Source organism: Myxocyprinus asiaticus, chromosome 8 (genome assembly GCF_019703515.2).
Source record: "Myxocyprinus asiaticus isolate MX2 ecotype Aquarium Trade chromosome 8, UBuf_Myxa_2, whole genome shotgun sequence".
In the NCBI taxonomy this organism is placed as follows: Eukaryota; Metazoa; Chordata; class Actinopteri; order Cypriniformes; family Catostomidae; genus Myxocyprinus; species Myxocyprinus asiaticus.
In genome coordinates, this window is record NC_059351.1 from 28,055,162 (window position 1) to 28,077,411 (window position 22,250).

The 22,250-nt window shown below is 38.1% G+C and overlaps 1 protein-coding gene across 1 annotated transcript in view; it reads left to right on the forward strand.

The window, feature by feature from the left end:
* Positions 1-385: 385 nt before the first annotated feature.
* LOC127444744 (vacuolar protein sorting-associated protein 8 homolog) overlaps positions 386-22,250 on the forward strand; it is an 84,208-nt gene continuing 62,343 nt past the window's right edge. Inside the window, 14 exon segments of the mRNA XM_051704306.1 lie at positions 386-457; positions 776-844; positions 3,289-3,301; positions 3,632-3,756; positions 7,950-8,036; positions 8,147-8,214; positions 9,199-9,352; positions 12,346-12,405; positions 17,983-18,090; positions 18,187-18,267; positions 18,377-18,547; positions 18,905-18,979; positions 21,117-21,152; positions 21,246-21,336. Of these exon segments, the coding sequence (XP_051560266.1) occupies positions 386-457; positions 776-844; positions 3,289-3,301; positions 3,632-3,756; positions 7,950-8,036; positions 8,147-8,214; positions 9,199-9,352; positions 12,346-12,405; positions 17,983-18,090; positions 18,187-18,267; positions 18,377-18,547; positions 18,905-18,979; positions 21,117-21,152; positions 21,246-21,336 (1,210 nt within the window).

Consider the following 22,250-nt stretch of genomic DNA (forward strand, 5'->3'; position numbering starts at 1 on the left):
TAATTTATTTATAGAGCTAATCAAATTGATATTAAATTTATTTATTTTTATTTATTTTTTTTTTTAATTCAGCTTTGTGCTAGGCAAAGAAAACCTATTCATGCATTTCCAAGTTGGTTTGGCTTGAAAATGTGATTTGCACGGAGAGTTTAACGGGTATTGTAGCGAATGTCAAACGAATGTCAAATATAAAACTAACTTTACCGCACTTGATTAGTATACTTTTAATGATTTCTGAACCGGAAGTGGACAGTGACGTGTGCTGTCAAACCACACCCCTTCCGACAGCAACAAGGATGTAAGCTGCTGTAGAGCAGGATGACTGGAGCCGGTAAATATATGATATAGTTTATATTGTACCAGAGGGCTGATTTCTGACTGAATAATGGCCGAATCTCCAGACAGCCGCAGTCTTGTTTCTGCGTCCTCACAGCTCAATTTAATGGAAATAGAGCCAGTAAGTCTGAGATTAGTTCAACTGGTTCAGTTTCGTTATTTATTGTCATTATTATAACAACAGGTTTCGTTGTTGTGCTGTCCTCAATGCATTGCCATATCTTTGTCATCTCATGTTGCGTTTCAGTTTGCGTCAGAGATGCACTGGGTGTAATGTGTTGCGTCTTGGTTCTCTCAGTCAGTGCGTTCGTGATTGGTCTCATGTTTTATTTTTTTGTAATTGTGCATGTTTTGTATATGTAAAGCTGTTATTCTCGATGTATGGTAAGAAGCGTGTAGCACTTCCAAGCAAACATGTGGTGTTTTTAATATTTCCCAGATTGATGATAAAGAGTTTGACATCCCTCAATTGGACACTCCTCCGACCCTAGAGAGCATCCTGAATGAGGTGAGTGTGTCAGGTTATTCTATTTCTGTCCTATGATTAACTGAAATCTCATACTCATCTTATAAACATCAGAGCAGTGAAGGCAAAGGATTCTCTTGAAACTTTGTCGTATTTTACTCCAAAATCAATAAGAATCAAAACGAAAAAGAAATACATTTTTGCATATTGAAAATGAGGCCTATTTATCTCTAGGGCCATTAAGATTTTCTACACTGAAATTATTTTCATGACAGTTATGCACATATACACTATATTGCCAAAAGTATTCGCTCATCTGCCTTTAGACGCATATGAACTTAAGTGACATCCCATTCTTAATCCATAGGGTTTAATATGACGTCGGCCCACCCTTTGCAGCTATAACAGCTTCAACTCTTATGGGAAGGCTTTCCACAAGGTTTAGGAGTGTGTTTATGGGAATTTTTGACCATTCTTCCAGAAGCGCATTTGTGAGGTCAGACACTGATGTTGGACGAGAAGGCCTGGCTCGCAGTCTTCACTCTAATTCATCCCAAAGGTGCTCTATCGGGTTGAGGTCAGGACTCTGTGCAGGCCAGTCAAGTTCTTCCACACCAAACTCGCTCATCCATGTCTTTATGGACCTTGCTTTGTGCACTGGTGCGCAGTCATGTTGGAACAGGAAGGGGCCATCCCCAAACTGTTCCCACAAAGTTGGGAGCATGGAATTGTCCAAAATCTCTTGGTATGCTGAAGCATTCAGAGTTCCTTTCACTGGAACTAAGGGGCCAAGCCCAGCTCCTGAAAAACAACCCCACACCATAATCCCTCCTCCACCAAACTTCACAGTTGGCACAATGCAGTCAGACAAGTACCGTTCTCCTGGCAACTGCCAAACCCAGACTCGTCCATCAGATTGCCAGATAAAGAAGCGTGATTCATCACTCCAGAGAACGCGTCTCCCCTGCTCTAGAGTCCAGTGGCGGCGTGCTTTACACCACTGCATCCGACGCTTTGCATTGCACTTGGTGATGTATGGCTTGGATGCAGCTGCTCGGCCATGGAAACCCATTCCATGAAGCTCTCTACGCACTGTTCTTGAGCTAATCTGAAGGCCACATGAACTTTGGAGGTCTGTAGCGATTGACTCTGCAGAAAGTTGGCGACCTCTGCGCACTATGCGCCTCAGCATCCGCTTACCCCGCTCTGTCATTTCACGTGGCCTACCACTTCGTGGCTGAGTTAATGTCATTCCCAATCGCTTCCACTTTGTTATAATACCACTGACAGTTGACTGTGGAATATTTAGTAGCGAGGAAATTTCACGACTGGACTTGTTGCACAGGTGGCATCCTATCACAGTACCACGCTGGAATTCACTGAGCTCCTGAGAGCGGCCCATTCTTTCACAAATGTTTGTAGAAGCAGTCTGCATGCCTAGGTGCTTCATTTTATACACCTGTGGCCATGGAAGTGATTGGAACACCTGAATTCAGTTATTTGGATGGGTGAGCGAATACTTTTGGCAATATAGTGTATATATATATATATATATATATATATATATATATATATATATATATATATATATGTTGTACAACAGATTTTGTTGTATATAAAAAAAAAACAAACAAACAAACAAAAAAAAACAACAACAGTATTTGTTGTCTAACGTATTTTTAATAATGTATTTGTGATACAGTAAAAATGAACTATATAATGATAACTTGAATCTTCCTCAAACAATGAATGGGAATAGTAAATTTCAAACTTCTGGCATGTCACGGTAATGTGAGATAAAATGTGCTTGCAGAAGTCCTTAATGGTCATAAACGAGGGCTTAATTTTTTTAAATGCTAAAATAATTTAATCTTTTTTTTTATTGTGTTGGTTTAAATATGACTAGGACATTTCCTTGACATATTTCATGAGAATTACGCAAAGAGGTGAAAAGAAATGGCCAGTAACAGCACCTAAATTATACATTTATACACACATTATATATTCATATAAACGTTAACTGGATGTATTTCTTGATGCTGATTAAAAAAGGCTTGTGGATTCTGCATTACACTTGTAAAAAGTTCCTAAATTTACCATGGTACTTTCACGTCGTTTTGGACATGTACTTTAGTAGTAGTACCATGGTATTCTTTGAAATACCTGGTGAGTATGATGTCAAATACAGTACTATTATTATAAAATACATATCAGTGTGCCATGATAGTACCATCTGGTAACTCGTGGTACCATCACGGTGCTTTTTTATAAGGGGAGTGATGGAGATAAATGTTTCACAGTGTTTGTATGATTTTTAAATTTCAGCTCTGCTGTCTTTCTTTTAAAGGCAAACCTGTTTAAATGATCTACATTGTTTGTTTTTTTGCTCAGCCTGAAGATGATGATGAGCCTTTTATTCTGGAAGTTATGTGTCTTCTGAACACAGAGAACACTGATGCCCACTCGTTGGCTTTTCTTGGGTTGAATGTTCAGGAAAAGGTAACATTAACATTGTACAAAATGTGTTCATACCGCAGTTTTGTTTTGTCCTCATTCCATTCTGTTGAGCATTACAACGTAATTTATCCTGTGAATGATATGGACTGAAGGGTTTGTCATCGCTGTTTGCACGCTCTTTCCCTGTTGGTGTTCTGTTTGCTGCTGCATTTGCAAATATTGTTTCAAAACACAGAATACTGTTATGTTATGTTATACAGTAATTCTGTTGTTGATAAAGCTTTGAATACATCATTCCATTATGTGCACCATCATGCTTTCAAATCCCCAAATTCTTTTCTGTTTTACCTTATGGGAATATTGTAATTTCAGATCAGAACCAGGCCCTGCGGCTGTGTTTGGGCACCACAGTGACTGGAGCAGAGTGCGGGGCAGTGTCGGCTCTCAGTATTAATCATGACTGTACATGGCTGCTGTGTGGCTTTGCTAAAGGACAGGTGAGCAACAGTTCGAAGGTCAAAGGTTATGAGTTACAGTGCTGTGAAAAAGATGTTTTCTTCTGTATATCTCATACTACATTGTTTCAAAAATTCTAACAAAATCTAACATAAAACAAAGGCAATCTGAGTAAACACAAAACATAGTTTTTAAATGATAATGTTATCTGTGGCAGCGGGGGCGTGGTCAAGCATCTCTCCGGAGAGAGGGAAAGTGGTAAGGGCGCTTACACCTGAGCTAAATTATGTCTAACACCTGTCTCTAATTTCAGTGAGCATGGGGAGAGCGGCATAAAGAGGGCCACGCAGCACTCAGAAGAGAGAGAACCTGGGAACTAGAGACCTGATTCTGAAGCCAAGAGCTTATTAGTGTGAAGCTGAGAGTTTATTTTACTGAAGTAGTGAGAGCCCTGTAAGGGTGCATTTGCTGCAGTGGCCCTCTTTATGCCGCTCTCCCCGTGCTCACTGAAATTATAGACAGGTGTTAGACATAATTTAGCTCAGGTGTAAGCGCCCTTACCGCTTTCCCTCTCTCCGGAGAGATGCTTGACCACGCCCCCGCTGCCACATAATCTATTGAAGCAAAAAAGTTATCCAATACCAACTGGGCCTGTGTGAAAAAGTATTTGCCCCCTTAGTTACTAAATCCCCAAATCTATGAAACTGCATTCATAATGGGGTTCAGCTGGACTAGACACACCCAGGCCCGATTACTGCCAGCCCTGTTCAATCAAATCAACACCTAAATAGAACTTTTTCAGCAGCATGAAGTTGGCTAAAAGGTCTCACCCAGTAGCACACCATGCCAAGGTTGAAAGAAATTCCAGAAATGATGAGGAAAATGGTGATTGAAATACATAAATCTGGGAAGGGTTACAAAGCTATTTCAAAGGCTCTGGGACTCCAAAGAACCACAGTGAGAGCCATTATCTACAAATGGAAAAAACTTTGCACAGTAGTGAACCTTCCCAGAAGTGGCTGACCTTCCAAAATTCCTCCAAGAGCACAGTGACAACTCATCCAGAAAGTCACAAAAAAGTCAAGGACAGCATCCAAGAATCTGCAGGCCTCTCTCGCATCAATAAAGGTCACTGTTCATGACTCCACTGTCAGAAAGACAATGGCCAAAAATGCCATCCATGGTAGAGAGGCGAGGTGAAAACCACTTTTAACCCAGAAGAACATTAAGGCTCGTCTGAATTTTGCCAAAACACAAACACTTTGATCCTCAAAGCTTTTGGGAGAATGTTCTGTGGACTGATGAGTCGAAAGTGGAACTGTTTGGAAGACAGGGGTCCCGTTACATCTGGTGTAAATCAAACACAGAATTCCACAAAAAGAACATCATACCTGTGGTCAAGCATGGTGGTGGTAGTGTGCTGGTGTGGGGATGCTTTGCTGCTTCAGGGCCAGGGTGACTTGCAGTAATTGAGGGAAACATGAATTCTGCTCTGTACCAGAAAATCCTAAAGGAGAATGTCTGGTCATCAGTCCGTGAGTTGAAGCTCAGTTGCAAATGCAGCAAGACAATGATCCAAAGCATAGGAGTAAGTCCACCTCTGAATGGTTCAAAAGAAGCTAAATTAAAGTTTGGAGTGGCCTAGTCAAAGTCCTGACCTTAACCCGATTGAGATGCTGTGGCAGGACCTTAAACGGGCAGTTTATGCTCAAACCCTCCAATGTGGCTGAACTAAAGCAGTTCTGCAAAGAAGAGTGGGCCAAAATTCCACCACAGCATTGTGAAAGACTGATCTCCAGTTATCAGAAGTGTTTTGTTGCAGTTGTTGCTGCTAAAGGTGGCACAACCAACTATTAAGTTTAAGGGGGCAGTTAGTTTTTCACATGGGTGATATAGGTGTTGGATAACTTTTTTGCTTAAAAAAAAAAAAAAAAAAAATATATATATATATATATATATATATATATATATATATATATATATATATATATATATATATATATATATATATATATTTGAAAACTGTATTTTGTATTTACTCAGGTTGCCTTTGTTTTATGTTATATCTCGTCTGAAGGTCTAAAACAATTTAGAATGAAAAAACAAAGAAATAACTGTATTAGAAGAGTTCACACAGAATTTAGTCTTGTGTTCAAAAACTGCTAGATCCAGTGCAGTGAAATGGACCAGAATGCAGGTGTCTTGAGGCACATTTTAAAAAGTGGAACTTCTTATGACACATCTTAAAAACATGGCACTCATGGCCCAATATGTAAAAACAACGAGACTGTTACAATGGACAAAGATGGCTGTCTAGTGCATGTTTACCTAGAAAAACAATTAAAAACAGTGCAAACGGACACAAGAACATGCCCTTTGTGAACAGCAGAGTTAAAATTTTAAACTCTAACTTTAAACTAGAGTGTAAATATTGACGGACTTTACATGTGAATGGTTTACTATTTGGACAGTCAATAGAAGGGATGTGCATGGATAGTCCACATTCGGTTAACCACTCGACACGCCACTATTCGAATACCAAAATCACTATTCGGTTATTCGACATGTGCAATAGAGGTCTTCAACCTGACCTGACCCGGGTCAAACCCGTCAGGTTTTGGGTCAGTTTTTCAAGTATAAGGCGAGTTAGGGGCAGTTCAAACATGCTTTTCTGAGCATCTGCATTGTTTTTCAATAAAGGAATGTTCTGGGTTCAATACAAGTTAAACTCAATCGACAGCATTTGTGGCATAATGTTGATTACCACAAACATTAATTTTGACTCGTTCCTCCTTTTCTTTAAAAAAAGCAAAAACAGTGAGGTTACAGTGAGGCACTTACAATAGAAGTGAATGGGGACAATTTTTGAATGTTAAAATACTTTTTCAAGAGTATAGCTACATGACATAAAGGATATGCATGTAAGCATGATATTAGTGTGATAAAATCACTTACAAACCTTCTCTGTATAAAGTTATAGTCCATTTTAAAACATGGTTACCATGATGATGTAATGTCAACAAACCCTAAAATGACTGTAAAAATTACATTTTAAACAACTTTACAGTTCAAATAATACATGAGTTTTAACAGAAGAATTAATGCAAGTGCTATTATAAATTTGTAAATTTCACATTTCTGCCTTTAAACCCTCCAAAAATTGGCCACATTCACTTTCATTGTCCCCGTTCACTTCCATTGTAAGTGCCTCACTGTAAACCACAAAAGAAGTCAAAACAAATTTTTGTGGTAGTCAACATTATGCAACAAATGCTGTCGACTGAGCTGAACTTGTATTGAACCTGGAATATTCCTTTAACACACGCTGGACGGGTGTCTTTGACTGTTGCACTGAATCTCAGTTTTTTCTTTCAGCGTCTCGCTTAAGATCGGCACATATTTAGACACCAAGTAAAGTTAAAGAGAACTTTAATTTTAGAAAATGTATCACGAAACACCTGCGTTGTTTCATTCGTTGCGCTCAATGCACTGCGTTGTGCTGCTTTATGAAGAAGCTGCAAAGAGGACTTCATGTGACTGTTACACCTGTTACTCTGTGACTGTTACACTGATTCGAGGTTGTTTTTCACCAAGGAAAGTTTTAGCGCTTCATAAATGGTAAGACAGTGTTTTTTACATTTTGTTCTGGTGTGCATATTTATGTACAATAATCAGACAAGTTCAATGCCATTTGATTTTTAACCTTTTAAAAATGTAAAGCACCCAGAAGAGGATATTTATCTGCAGCAGTGTTAACTCCACGCACATGATAATACTTGCACTTGCTGCCTCACGGAAATGTCAGCCCGCCGGGCAGAGCTCATATACAGACAGTGACAATTTGATTATATTTGTTTGAATTTAATGTGAGATTGAATCATTTGAAGATCTATGTATTTTGCTATTTAGGCTCCTAGCTCACTGTGCACTCTATTTGCTGGTTCTTTAGTAGTGTTTTGAGGAAATTCCATTGCAATAAACTTTCTTTATTCCCATGTCCTGACTCCCAACAAAAAACCAATTAACAGTTTGTGAAACCTCACGGTTAACTGAATGTTAAATACGGTAACCGTGCACATGCCTTGTCAATAGCTAATTCATAAGGATCAGGTCAACATCTTGAATATTACTGTTTCTCATCATTGAAGGAATGTTTTATTACTCTGCCGTTCTGATGCAACCCACATACAAATTTATGGAAAATCTTTCTTACCTTTGGCCTGTTGTCAATCAGATCACCATGTGGGATCTGGCCAATGGGAAACTGCTTCGAACTATCACAGATGCCCACACACCTGGCACTGCCATCCTTCATTTCAAGGTACTGCACTGCACTTCTGTATTTATTTTACAAGTCGTCTTGCTCATTGATATTGATTGTAACAACACCAATCTCTCTCTCTCTCTCTCTCGTTCTCTCTCTCTTTATAGTTCACTGACAACACGACATTAGCTGTGTGTAATGATAGTGGGGGATCAGTGTTTGAACTGTCATTCAGGTGAGATGTGCTTTATAAAACTTATTATGTGATTAAGATAAAGCACTTCCTTTTGGTGTGTAATGTGTGGATTCTATTTAGATTTAATGAGCCTGGAACACATGAAACTAAAGCCAATTTCAGAGAATGAAAACAGTGCAGTACATATAATTGGGCGGCAGGGGGCAGTAGAGCCTAAGAATCATGCACTCCGTGGCTTTGTCTCAGTCGCATTTGTCGGCCGCATATGTCATCAAGGCTGTCTCGTTTATTTTTTTTATTTATTTTTTTTTTTCTTATTTTTAATCTATTGTCAAAGCCTTTTATGTATATGCACTTACATTTATACAATTGTTAACCTTTTTTGCATTCCCAATAAAATTATAATTTTTTTTTTCAGTGAAACGAGACAGCCTCTGACGTATGCAGCCGACAAATGTGACCTGCGGAGTACACATTCTTGCAAACGAGACACAGCCCGTGATAGGAAACTGAATCATTGTAGCGGTATTGTCCAGAATTTGTGTTTTTAATAAGAATTGAACAAAATTTAGATATTTAACACAATTATAGTTTTTTTTTTTTTTTAATCACTTACCACAAAAAAACTACCATGGTAATACCATGTTTTCTTGGAAATGTACCATTGTAATACCATGGTATTCTCTGAAGTACCTTGATATTCATATACCATGGTATATATGAATATGGTTTTTATTCAGTACCATAGTATGTAACAAGTTGCCATATCAATAATCTAGTGTATAAAAAGGTGCCATGGTCTCATCATCTGATTCTGTCGCTAGTAATATAAATAAATCTGATGAATTCCATCACATATTCTTCTCAGTCTTACATCTTACAAAATATAAAAATATCTACATTTACTCCGTATTCATGCAGACTCCAAAAGATCATTCCATGACAAATGTTTTAATGTATTGCTAAAGCATTTGCAAGGATTACAAAGAGTAAAGCTGTGTATTTCTTTCTCTTTCTCTGTAGGAGGGTGATGGGGATGAGGACATGTGAATCCAGGTGTTTATTCAGTGGTTCAAAAGGTGAGGTTTGCTGTGTGGAGCCTCTACATGCTGGACCTGAACTGAAAGATCATCCCATCACTCAGTACTCCCTGCTGGCCATGGCCTCACTCACCAAGGTATACTCATACATGCTGCCAGTACTGTCTACTACTGCCTAGTATTTCACCAGGGTGTACTCTAACATACAGGACTGTTTACTGACATTTATGTCACTAACTGAAGTGAGTGCAAACGCACACAGTTTCTATGTTCAATGTGAAGGCCTATTTACACTGAGAGCGTATTTTCATGGTACATTTCATCAAGACAATTGCAACACATTCATATGGACCTTTTCACACTGGGGATTAATTTTATTCTGGGATAAAGCAGTTTTGTTTTTTTTTCCAATGTCCATTTTTACATTTTACTTCACTTCATTTGTATTACTTAATTTCTACAAAACTCTCCAATCAGTAAAAACAAGCTTTCGAAACAGATGTCCGTAGTCGATATTCCATATAGATGTAGAACTGACAAGGAACATGAAAGCCACAGTGGTAAATAGGGATGTTAATGATTGATAGAAAATCAGTTAATTGTCGGTAATAGCTTATCGATCGTCGATTAATTAATTTCAGGATAAATGCGTTCCGAAATCAAGCCAGCAGACGTTGATAAGGCTGTCTATACAGTCACCCGCCGCTAGAGGGCTCTTGCGGGCTGCATGTCATTATCCGGTTCACAGAAGAAGACGCACAGCTACTAGATGAAGTGGGCTCAATGTAAACAGTGTTGGAGTGTTTCTTTTTAAATGAACATTAATGTTTTGAGAAGGGTATAGCTGCAGGCATTGCTTCAAAAGGGGGCGGGAGCTCCAAACTGCCATTAAAGAAATAGGGAGCCCCTAACCCCCTTTTGGAGTAACCCCGCCCCTTTTGGAGATTCTGCCTTCATTTGGAGGCCTCTGGCCTGCAACTATACCTACTTGATGTGTTATGCACACACCGTGGTAGTGTGTTAAAGTACATGACAACAAGCACTTGATCTTCTTGTTTCATCCCAACCTACAATTACGGTCAGCGGTTGCTGGGAAAGCATAAAGTATATTCAGCTGACATCTCACCATCGTCACTTTAGAAACAGTATGTTAAGTACTATGTTTACGTATTGTGTTATAATTTGTCTTAATTTTAAATAAAAAAATAAGTCCAAAGATCCGAAATATCCCACGATCCGCAACGTGAAGTTTTAATGAACTCAAATATGCATAAGTGATGTGTCTTGTATACAAGTTATTTTTAACAGTAGCCTAATTCATTAACAGTACTTAAACTACTCACAAATTCGTACTAAACACAGCCTAATTGTATTAAAATACACTAAACTAAGAATATTTTCTTAGATGAAAATGCCAATACTTGCATTCCTTAAGTGTATTAATGTAAATTATATTTAAACAGTAGGCTACATGCACATTATTGGGAGACATCCATGTGCATTTTGCGTTATTAACGTTAACAATTAATTGATTGTTAATTTCCACGACGATCGATTATGAAAATGTCTGAAAATTTACATTCCTAGTAATAACTATCAAGCAGACCAAAAAGATGTGTAATAAAAACAGATTACTGACAAAATGAGAAAATGTGTTGAATATATACACTGATCAGCCACAACATTAAAACCACCTGTCTAATATTGTGATATCTAATATACCCCCTCGTGCCGCCAAAACAGCGCCAATTGATCACTACAATTGTGCGGTTATCTGAGTTACCGTAGACTTTGTCAGTTCGAACCAGTCTGGCCATTCTCTGTTGACCGCTCTCATCAATTTCCATCCACAAAACTGCCGCTCACTGGATGTTTTTTGTTTCTGGCACCATTCAGTGTAAATTCTAGAGACGGTTGTGTGTGAAAATCCCAGGAGATCAGCAGTTACAGAAATACTCAAACCAGCCCGTCTGGCACCAACAATCATCCATGCGATTATCTAATCAACCAATCTTGTGGCAGCAGTGCAGTGCATAAAATCTTGCAGATATGAGTCAGGAGCTTCAGTTACTGTTCGCATGAACCATCAGAATGGGAAAAAAATGTGATCTCAATTATTTGGACCGTGGCATGATTGTTGGTGCCAGATGGGCTGGTTTGAGTATTTCTGTAACTGCTGATATCCTGGGATTTTCACGCGCAACAGTCTCTAGAATTTACTCAGAATGGTGCCAAAAACAAAAAAACTTCCATTGAGTGGCAGTTCTGTGGATGGAAATGCCTTTTTGATGAGAGCGGTCAACAGAGAATGGCCAGACTGGTTCGGATTGACAAAGTCAACAGTAACTCAGATAACCAATCTGTAAAGTTGTGGTGAGAAGAGTATCATCTCAGAATGCTATTCTGAGATGCAGGCTGGCGCTGTTTTTGCGGCAGGAGGGGGACCTACACAATATTAGGCAGGTGGTTTTAATGTTGTGGCTGATTGGTGTATTTAAACTGTACCCACCTATGATATTAAAACAGTTGTATTGTTATTACTAACAAAATACCACTGTTGTTGTCTGTTATTCTATATCACTTCATTATTAACCATTTATTGGCCATCTTGTATGATGCATGTGCTTACAAAGTGAAGCAAATGGATTTGTTACCCTGAGGCAACATCATGCCATAGAAGGTTAAAGTGAGAGAAATTATCAAATGGCTTGTGTTTTGCATTTAAGTGAGTTGTTGGATGTTTTTCATTAAAATTAGTGAAATCTGTTTTGGTCAGATGAGATTTGTTTTGCATTTAAATGAGTGATACCTGTATTGTCAGATGGATTTTTACTTTACATCACAGCAGGTGACTGACTAGAGTGCGGATAGGCCATAAAGCTTACGTGTTTACTTGATAAGCATAATGTAAACTTCCTGTTAAACCGTTTTCTGTATAACCCCCCCCCCACCCCCCACCCCCCCCCACACACACACATACACCCCTCCACACACTGTATACAGTCATTACCAAGGTAAATCATTGCTAATTTGGTTTAGGCCACCAGTCAGCCTCCAACATCCAGACTCGCTCAACCACTCTCTGTCTGACTGCAGTTTTATGAAGCCTCTGAACTCTGTATTTTGACAGATACTGCTGATAGGACTGAAGCCTTCACTCAAGGTCTGGATGACTTTTCCCTACGGCAAGGTGCAGTATACACACTCATTCTTGGTGTGTCTCTGTGTGTGCTTTTCCACTAGCTATAAACACAGAACCTCAAATATAATCTTTTAATCTGTGTATTTAAAGGGATAGTTCACCCAAAAATGAAAATTCTCTCATCATTTACTCACCTTCAAGCCATGTCTTCTGCAGTGCACAAGTTATGAATTTTAGAAGAATAAAGTTCTGTAGTTCTGTAGTTCTGTAGTTCCATACAATGCAAGTGAATGGTTGCCAAAATTTTGCTGCTCCAAAAAGCACATAAAGGCAGTGTTTTAATCCATATCTTCAGAAGTGATATGATAGGTGTGGGTGAGAAACAGATCAATATTTAAGTCCTTTTTTGCTAGAAATTCTTCTCCTTGCCCAGTAGGGGTCAATATGCATGAAAGTGCATCACCAAAAACACAAGGAGAAAATTTTTAAAGTGATCTGTTTCTCACCCATACTTACCATATCGCTTCAGAAGATATTGATTTAACCACTGGAGCCTTATGCATATTTTTTTTGCAACCTTTATACAGTATCCTTTTTGGAGCTTAAACATTTTGGTACCCATTCACTTGCCATGTATGGACTAAAAGAGTTGAGAGATTCTTCTGAATGTTTTCATTTGTGTTCTGCAGGAGAAAGAAAGTCATACACGTGGGATGGCATGATGGTGAGTAAACGATGAGAGCATTTTCATTTTTGGTTGAATTATTCCTTTAAGCATAACATTAGAATCGCCTTTCGCAGCACGTACGTTTTATCCGCTCCATCTGTAGGTTTTTTTTCTTCCCTCAACTGCAAAGATATTAAACATGTTACATTCATTTGCCTTACCTAACATTAACCAGCCCTGATTTTGCTCTCTGTCTATATACCATTTCAAGGACTGTTCGTCTGTTTAAGGAAGTGACGTCTTTGTCCCTTGAACATTTCCTACTAGTTGTCAAACTCAATCAAAACAACAGCGGGAGGTGCTTCATTCATAGTGACATTCACACAGTTAGTGTTACTAAATTTAATAAGATTGTAATAGAATGTCATTATTAAAATTTGGACCATGTTGTTCGGGGGCTGGATGCTCCCTGGATGTCTTGAACTAACTAACTGTTTAGATCTCCGAAAATGCAACTACAAACCTCTGCAGTGAAGCGAGATGACTGGATACGTGGAGTACCAACAACTGTAGCACACATCTTATGTGAACAACATTTTTGCCAACTAATAGTAAGTTTGATAGGTAGAGTTTAACTGGCTAGTTAAGTCAAAGTATTTCTTTACAGGCTCTGAAAGTGACTATATATCACCCCCATAATAATGATCATCATTTATATTTAGCCATTTAGCAGACACATCTATTCAAAGCGACTTACAAATGAGGAACTCAGTTCTCAGAGAAGCTGGAAAGAGACACACAAGGATTGTTTTTTTTATAATAATAAAAAATATTTTTTATAAAATTGCAGCTACTGGAAATGCTTCAGGGCAAGACCTGCACATAAGTGTTCTAATTCCTATTGTTTACTTCCTTGAAATGGTCTGTAGCAGATGTTCTCAACTGGTTTTACTGCAGAACCTAGATTTTACATTGGACATCAAGTGACTATCCTAACACAGTACCAAAATTGTTTATGATACAAAAGTACACAAAAAATGTCTTAAAAATGTGGTATTGAAATGTAGTATTATTTTTTTATTACATATTAAGCTAGTAATTTACAGCACAAAAATCATTGTGATTAACTTCCTTGCTGCAAGTGAACAGATATTTATTGTAGTCTGGGTCAAATGTTCTTGTACCTTGCGTAATTTTGCCCATGTTGGCATCTGCTTAATTTGGCTGGCCTATATCAAGTGACCGCTGAATTTGTGCCAAAGAGTTTGATTGGATGTCCGGCTTTTGAATTCAACATCAAAAGGAATGGGAAGCATTTTCTCCTCCCTTTTAAAAGTTAATAAGCATATTTTCATTGCTATATTAACTGTGCACAACTGTATATGCTTAGTTTTTAATTATTTGCATTTAGCAATGATTTATAGTCTCTCTTTCTTTCTCTCTCACGACCATCCCACTTCTTCTAGTAAGATGTCCAACTATCTCTCTGTTTCCATCTCTCTTCATTGTCATTAATTTACTCTGCAGTGTTCTCCATGAAACTAATGTCAGTGTCAGCTCCCAATTCTTTCTTTATGCACCTTGTTATGCTTTCTTCAAAATAAAGCAAACCACCTTCTAAGATTGTAGCAAACCTGGGAAAATTACACATTTATGATTTATTGTCTGGTCTATCGTCTCATTTATGTCTGTGTGGAGGTTGTTCTCTTCAAATAAAAGGTAACTTAATTGAATTAATTTACCTCACAAGACATGTGCCAGCTGTTCATAACCAAGCAAATACCTTTCAGTTAACTCATCAAATGACTGATTTGAGTTGTGATTTGATTTTTGACATGTCTACAAACATTTAGGATTGACTATGTGGCAATTATTTCTGCTGGTGTGTTCTGACAATAAGAACATACTGCTATTGGTCAATCTAAAGAACATGTCCAGCTCACTTTTCACCTCAAAATAATAGTAATTAAAAAAAAAAACTTTAAGCAGCTTGGAAAATTCCAGAAAATGATGTCAAGCCTTTAGACAATTAGCTTCTGATAGGAGGTGTACTGAATTGGACGTGTACATCTGGATGTATTTTAAGGCCTACCTTCAAACTCAGTGCCTCTTTGATGACATAATGGGAAAATCAAAAGAAATCAGCCAAGACCTCATAAAAAAAAATTGTGTACCTCCACAAGTCTGGTTCATCCTTGGGAGCAATTTCCAAATGGCTGAAGGTGCCATATTCATCTGTATAAATGTATTGAATATTAAGGGAACACAGGTGGTATTCAGTGTACAGCTGCAAATTAGTTGAGGGTAGTTAAGTGTGCTTTCTTTTTGTTTTTATGTAGTCAAGCTCTACATTGAGAGAAATGGAACAACCCTCAAGGGAAAAGATGCATTAGTTGTCTTAGTTAATTATTCAAAACTGTGTCTTAGTTACTACTTCAAAGTTAAGTTTACAAATAGTTTTAATGACTTCAACCTAAGTGTATGTTAACTTCTGACTTCAACTGTATACACTACCGTTCAAATGTTTAGGGTCACTTACTCATATTTATTTTTTATTTTTTTTTGTGTGTGGATTTTTTCCCCTTTTTCACCCAATTTGGAATGCCCAGTTCCCAATGCGCTTTTAAGTCCTCGTGGTCGCGTAGTGATTCGCCTCAGCCCAGGTGGCAGAGGATGAATCCCAGCTGCCTCCGCGTCTGAGACCGCCAACCCGCGCATCTTATCGCGTAGCTTGTTGAGCATGTTGCCACGGAGACATAGCGCATATGGAGGCTTCACGGCATCCACGCTTAACTCACCACACGCCCCACTGAGAGCGAACCACATTATAGCGACCACAAGGAGGTTACCCCATGTGACTCTACCCTCCCTGGCAATCGGGCCAATTTGGTTGCTTAGAAGACCTGGCTGGAGTCACTCAGCACTAGTGAACTCCAGGGGTGATAGCCAGCATCTTTTACCACTGAGCTACCCAGGCCCCCCACTTACTCATTCTTTATTATTTTTATTTTTATTTTTTTTCACTTTTTAGAATAATAGTAAAGTCAACAACTATGGAATAATAGAAATGGAACTATGGGAATTATGTTGTGACTAAAAAAATCAAAAATAAATCAAAATTATGTTATATTTTAGCATCTTCAGTGTGGCCACACTTTGCCTAGATTTTGCAGAAATGTACTCTTGGCATTTTCTCAACTAACTTCTTGAGGTATCACCCTGGGATGCTTTTTAAACAGTATTGAAGGAGTTCCCATCTATATCCTGGGCACTTAGTGGCTGTTTTTCTTAATTATTCTGAATAAATTATTTTTTAATTTATTTTTATTAAAACAAAGTTTTAAATAAAATATTTGTTTTGTAATTAAATAAATTAATATGTTGGCACAATTATATTTTTTCAGATCAAAAGATTTTTAAGATCATGAGAAACATTTCAAGCAAGTGACCCCAAACTTTTGAACGGTAGTGTATGTGTGTGTATATATATTATATATACACACATATACATACACCGATCAGCCACAGCATTAAAACCATCTGCCTAATATTGTGTAGTTCCCCCTCATGCCGCCAAAAGAGTGCCACCACAATTGCATAGAGCAGTTATCTGAGTTACCGTAGACTTTGTCAGTTCGAACCAGTCTGGCCATTCTCCATTGACCTCTCTCATCAACAAGGCATTTCTGTCCACAGAACTGCCGCTCACTGGATGTTTTTTGTTTTTGGCACCATTCTGAGTAAATTCTAGAGACTGTTGGACATGAAACTCCCAGGAGATCAGCAGTTACAGAAATATTCAAACCAGCCCATCTGGCACCAACAATCATGTCACGGTCCATTTTTTTATGTTTGATGTGAACATTAACTGAAGCTCCTGACCCGTATCTGTGTGATTTTATGCACTGCACTGCTGCCACACGATTGGCTGATTAGATAATCGCATGGATGATTGTTGGTGCCAGACGGGCTGGTTTGAGTATTTTTGTAACTGCTGACCCTGGGATTTTTATGCTGTGGCGCTATTTTGTCAGCAATAATATACACAATATTAGGCAGGTGGTTTTAATGTTGTGGCTTATCAGGGTGTGTGTGTGTATATATATATATATATATATATATATATATATATATATATATATATATATATATATATATATTATTAACACAAAAAATATTAGATTTTGCATATAGAAAATGAAGCTTATTTTTATAACATAATTTCCATGACAATTAAACAAACCCCTAATTCTCATTACAATAATGGAAAAACAAATTCTGTATTGATCAAGTGATCAACTTTATACATCATGGTGGTGTTTGATCTACTGCTATTTATGTTGATTTTAATAAATAAAAAAGTAATTTAATTACAGTATATTCAGTACTGTGTAAAAGTCTTAGGCACATAAGAAGTTTCACAAAAGCATTTGTCTTAAGATGGTTATTTATATCTTCAGCTTTAGTGTGTCAGTAGGAAATATAAATGTTAGACTCCCAAACATTACTTTTGCAAATAGAAAAGATTAGAATAGAAGAACAGGGAGCCCTGCAACAGATGTCATGGCCCCCACAAAGCACCCCACTGAACATCATGTCAGTTTGAGATGACATAAAGAGACAGAAGCAATTGAGACAGCCTAAATAGATAGAAGAACTGTGGTGAATTCTCCAAGAAGCTTGGAACATCCTATCTGACAACAACCAAGAAAAACTGTGTCCAGGTGTACCTAGGAGAATTGGTGCTGTGTTAAAGGCAAAGGTGGTCACACTATAATACAGTAAAACAATATTGGATTACAGCAATGACAATCTAATTGTGACCTGGGCATGTTCTTGACAGGTTTTGTCAGATTCACCCTATTGTCAGAACAAGTGTTAAACATGGTCTTTGGTCTGAACTTTCATCATTGAATTTCTAAACATCTTATAATTGTTTAAATGCTATTTGAATGCAGACGGATCCTGCCAGTGTCCCCTTGTTGGCTTGGCAGTTTGTGGCAGTGCAGAAAGCAATCAACCCTGTTCTGGCCTTCTGCAGAGGAGACGGCATCCACTTCCTGCTGGTGTGTTTGAATAACACTTTTTTTTATAGAGTGTAAAGTAAATAAAGCTTAAACAGAATAGCTTAATATTCAGCCCACTCTCTTGTGTCTGCTTAGGTTAAAAAGGATGAATCCGGGACCATCCATGTCATCAGACAGCGACAACTCCAACTCAGCTGTGACCTCATCAGTCTAAGCGTGAGTCAGACCCTCACTATGCTTTGTCAGTCATTTCTGTTTGGTCTTGAATGGGAATGTACAGTTTTATGTCCCTCTCTCTTGTTCTCTTTCTCTGTTCACTGTACAGTGGATAAACCCCCGTACATTGGTGTTAATGGACATCACAGAGAAGCTGCGTGTGGAGGACAGACCCAGTCAGGAGGAGCTGGAGACAGTGGACGTAGCCAAGCTGCAGCTGGTTTACAATAGCAGCCATTTTAAATCCCTCGCCACCGGAGGAAATATCAGCCAAGCACTGGTGAGGACCAAGATCATGATAGAAACACACACCAAAGATTTAGTCTTGTGCAAATTGTAGCTTATTCTGGCCAAGAACAACCAACTTAGACAGGAAGGGTCCATTTGCAGTCAACCAATGAGAATTGTTGGATTCCACCAGCTCTAGCCATCTTATACAATATACATCAGACGTAAAGACAGACAACCAAATGCCAGAGGCTCTGTGGCTAATACATGAAATGTCAGGTTTCTTTCTACCGGTAAATTTCCTCTAGATTTTCTCAAAGTGATTGGTATATAGAGACAGGTGAGTTTGTGTTATATGTATAAAAATGGGAGGACAAAAAAAAAGCAGTCTTCCTCTGTTCATCTTCAGGCTCTAGTTGGAGAGAGGGCTTGTTACCAGTCTGTGTGCAGCTATGCAAGCCAGATTATCTATCTGGGAACAAAGGTAAGGCTACCATCATGATAACACTGAACACAAGCTAACAAACAAGCACATTGCAGCATCACCTCATTGCATTCAGGGCCATAACCACCAAAGACTTCGAAGAGGATGCCCATCCACCCCTCACAGTTTTCAGATACTTGGTCAATCAGCAGGCCCCGATGGAATCCGCAGACTTCTTTAGCATTTTTTTTTTGGCCTGATTCTGTGGGAAAAATCTGAATAATTGTGTAGAAAAGGTTTAAACATGGTAAAATGTATAATAAGGAGAGTACTACACCCTTATTGGTGTCCGAAAGCATAAATAAATCAGCCCTTTTATATATACAGTATATATAAAAGGGCTGATTTATTTATGCTTTCGGACACCAATAAGGGTGTAGTACTCTATATAGTTTATATATATATATAAAAAAAAAACAAGGGTCTGAGAATTAGTTGAATTTAGTGAATGACAGGCATTCCAATTCTGTTGATTTCTGTGGGTGCAGATTCTGTGGTTCCCCCAATCTTTAATATTTTGTTATATCCTTGCATTGGAGCTTGACGGAGTGTGTTCAGCTGTAATTTTGGCTGACTGACTCCTCCAGCGCCCCTCTGGCTGAGCTCTGGCATGCTCAAGTGCTATTATGCTAATCAGGCATCACGCATACTCTGAATATTCATTAAGGTCTGCTCTCTGAGCTGTCCTCGCTGAACTTTTTGTTACCTGCAGCCAGAGGGAGGGAAGGGGAGAGATAGTGATGGAGAGAGGGGTAGCTGGAGGGAGGGACAAGAAAGAATGATTGCATTAAAATTGCCCAGGGGTAATCCATTATACATGATAGTGTGCCAGCTCTGGGAGGTCACACTGATTCTTGTGTCCTGTATCACTTCTTCCAAGTGGTAATTATTAAATAGCTTAGACATTACTGGAATAAACACCTAATGTGTACTCCATTGTATGAATGAGGCTAATTTTCTGCTTTATTAGTACATTTGCTCTGTGTCCGAAACTGCGTACTGTCACAGTATGTACTGTTTTTGGACATACTTCATCCGGGGACATGGGCATTAACCCGTGACCCACATATATGATGTAAGAACAACAACCGTGAAAATTATCTGTTCTGGTTTTGTTAAAAAAGCTCAATTTAAGTGCAAGGAACAATTATCTTGGTAAAAATAGCACTTACTGTTGAGAAGAGCCATCCGATTCGTGGTTCACCACCATTCTTTTAAATCCAGCACTTTGAACGTGACGTCGCCTCAGCTCCCAAGGGATTATGGGATCGTTAAGTGTCCAGTCGATCCGCACTTCAGAATCTCACAGTAGTAGGTCATCCGGGTATTTCTCGCTTACTGCTTCATGAACACTATTTTTGGCACACTATATATTAGGGAAGTATGGATATTCAGACACAGCCTTGGTTTATACGTGGCAAATAAATATTTCTTCAACTATGGGCAGTTTTGATGTTGTGGACTATGTTAAAACACACTTTTCACACATAGTATTTTATTTATCACAGTAAGTAGTTTATTTAATGTGTCTGCTAATAATGTCCATGCATCACAAATTATAATTTTTTCTGAAATGTCATGAACTTTCCACCACAATGTAATTTCCACCACATCTCAAAGTATGTATTGTGTTTGGCAGCATTCTGTGTTGAAAGGGTTTTTTTTTTTTTTTTTTTTTTTATAAATACAATAGCAGACTTGTTCATCTTGCTAGTTTCATAATTAGCGTTTTTTGTGTCCTAAATACAAATAAATATTGTGAGACTTTTTGCATAATGACAATCAAAATTACAGCTTAATTGGAAATTACACAAAAATTCCCAATGATATTTACCTTTCTTTTTCACACCATGTGTCCCACATTAGATTATCATATTTTCAAAGTGTAATTATTAATTTTGTTGTAACTTTTTAAAATGTTTTACCTTTAAAGACTAGGACTGGGTCAAATGTCAAAACGTATTTGAAAAGGAGCAAAAATAAATGATGAAAATATGGTAAAAAGTTTCCAAGACAGTTTTGATGTGACCTTAAAAGGTCTCTGAGTTTTTATTTAAACCCCTGGGGCAAAAAAGTGCTAATAGTTGAAGAAACACCCTTTGATGTCTTGGTTAATCATTGTGTTTTTTTTCCATAGTCTGTGCATATCATGACACTGAGGAACTGGCGTGAGGTAAGGCATTGTTTTCTGACACGTCATTGTAATTATATTATTGGCATGATTAGCATGCTGAAGATGAGTGACACTGGTTTTGGTGTCCTGCAGCATGTGGACCATCTGCTGAAGCAGGAGAAGTTCATGGAGGCTCTGTCTCTGGCCTGGTGCTTCCATGAGGGCACTGCAAAAGCTGTGCTAGGTCAGTCCAACTGTTTGCTGTCCATTCAGCCATTTTAAACTTCTTTGTTTGATTTATGAATGCAAATGTTTCTGTGACAGAAAACTCTGTTACTTCTTGGAAAATGTTTACAGCTTTCAGACATTTTAATTTAGTTTTACAAAGGTCAAGTCATTTTTATTTGTATAGCACCTTTCACAACACACATAGTTTCAAAGCAGCTTTACAGAAAATCATGCATTAACAGAAAATGAAACTGTAATATCTACAATGTCTTAGAGTCATTATTGTGTAGTGTAAGACTGGCACAAAATTTTTGAATCACTTCCGGGAAAGTCAAAGAACTCTGAGAGAACCAACGTCATAAAACTCTCACACAGAGGAGCATCTCCACCTGAGAAAACACCCCCCACTGATTGGGGACCATAAAATGCAAATCACACTCACATCTGCTCTCTCTTACCTCAGATCACTTTAATTACACCAAAAACTAAGTTATGACATATCCTGTTCTGTAATGTAAAAGGTCATACATGTTTGGTATCATTCAAGAGGTCTCAGTGCAACTGGTAAAACGGTCTCATTCCCTTTTAGCAAAGTCAAATCACAAGTAAGATTTAAGAACTTAGTAAAATACTGTATTCTTTCAGGGGCATGCCCCCTCCCAGGTCTCTCCCAGACTAGATGCAGATTAGGTGCATTCTTTGTAAACATCAATCAAACACTCAATCACAAATTTCAGAGGTCTACCTTCATACCCCTAAATTGTAAACCAAATCCTGGATAACATCAAACACACATCTGAAATAACAATAGAATCGTTTTGGTATTTAAGGAGAGATGACAAAGGAATCAGGGTCTCTGTAGCCAGATGATCCACACGTAAACATTGTGTGTAGTTTTTTCTCTACCAGGTAATTGCAATTTGAATTTCT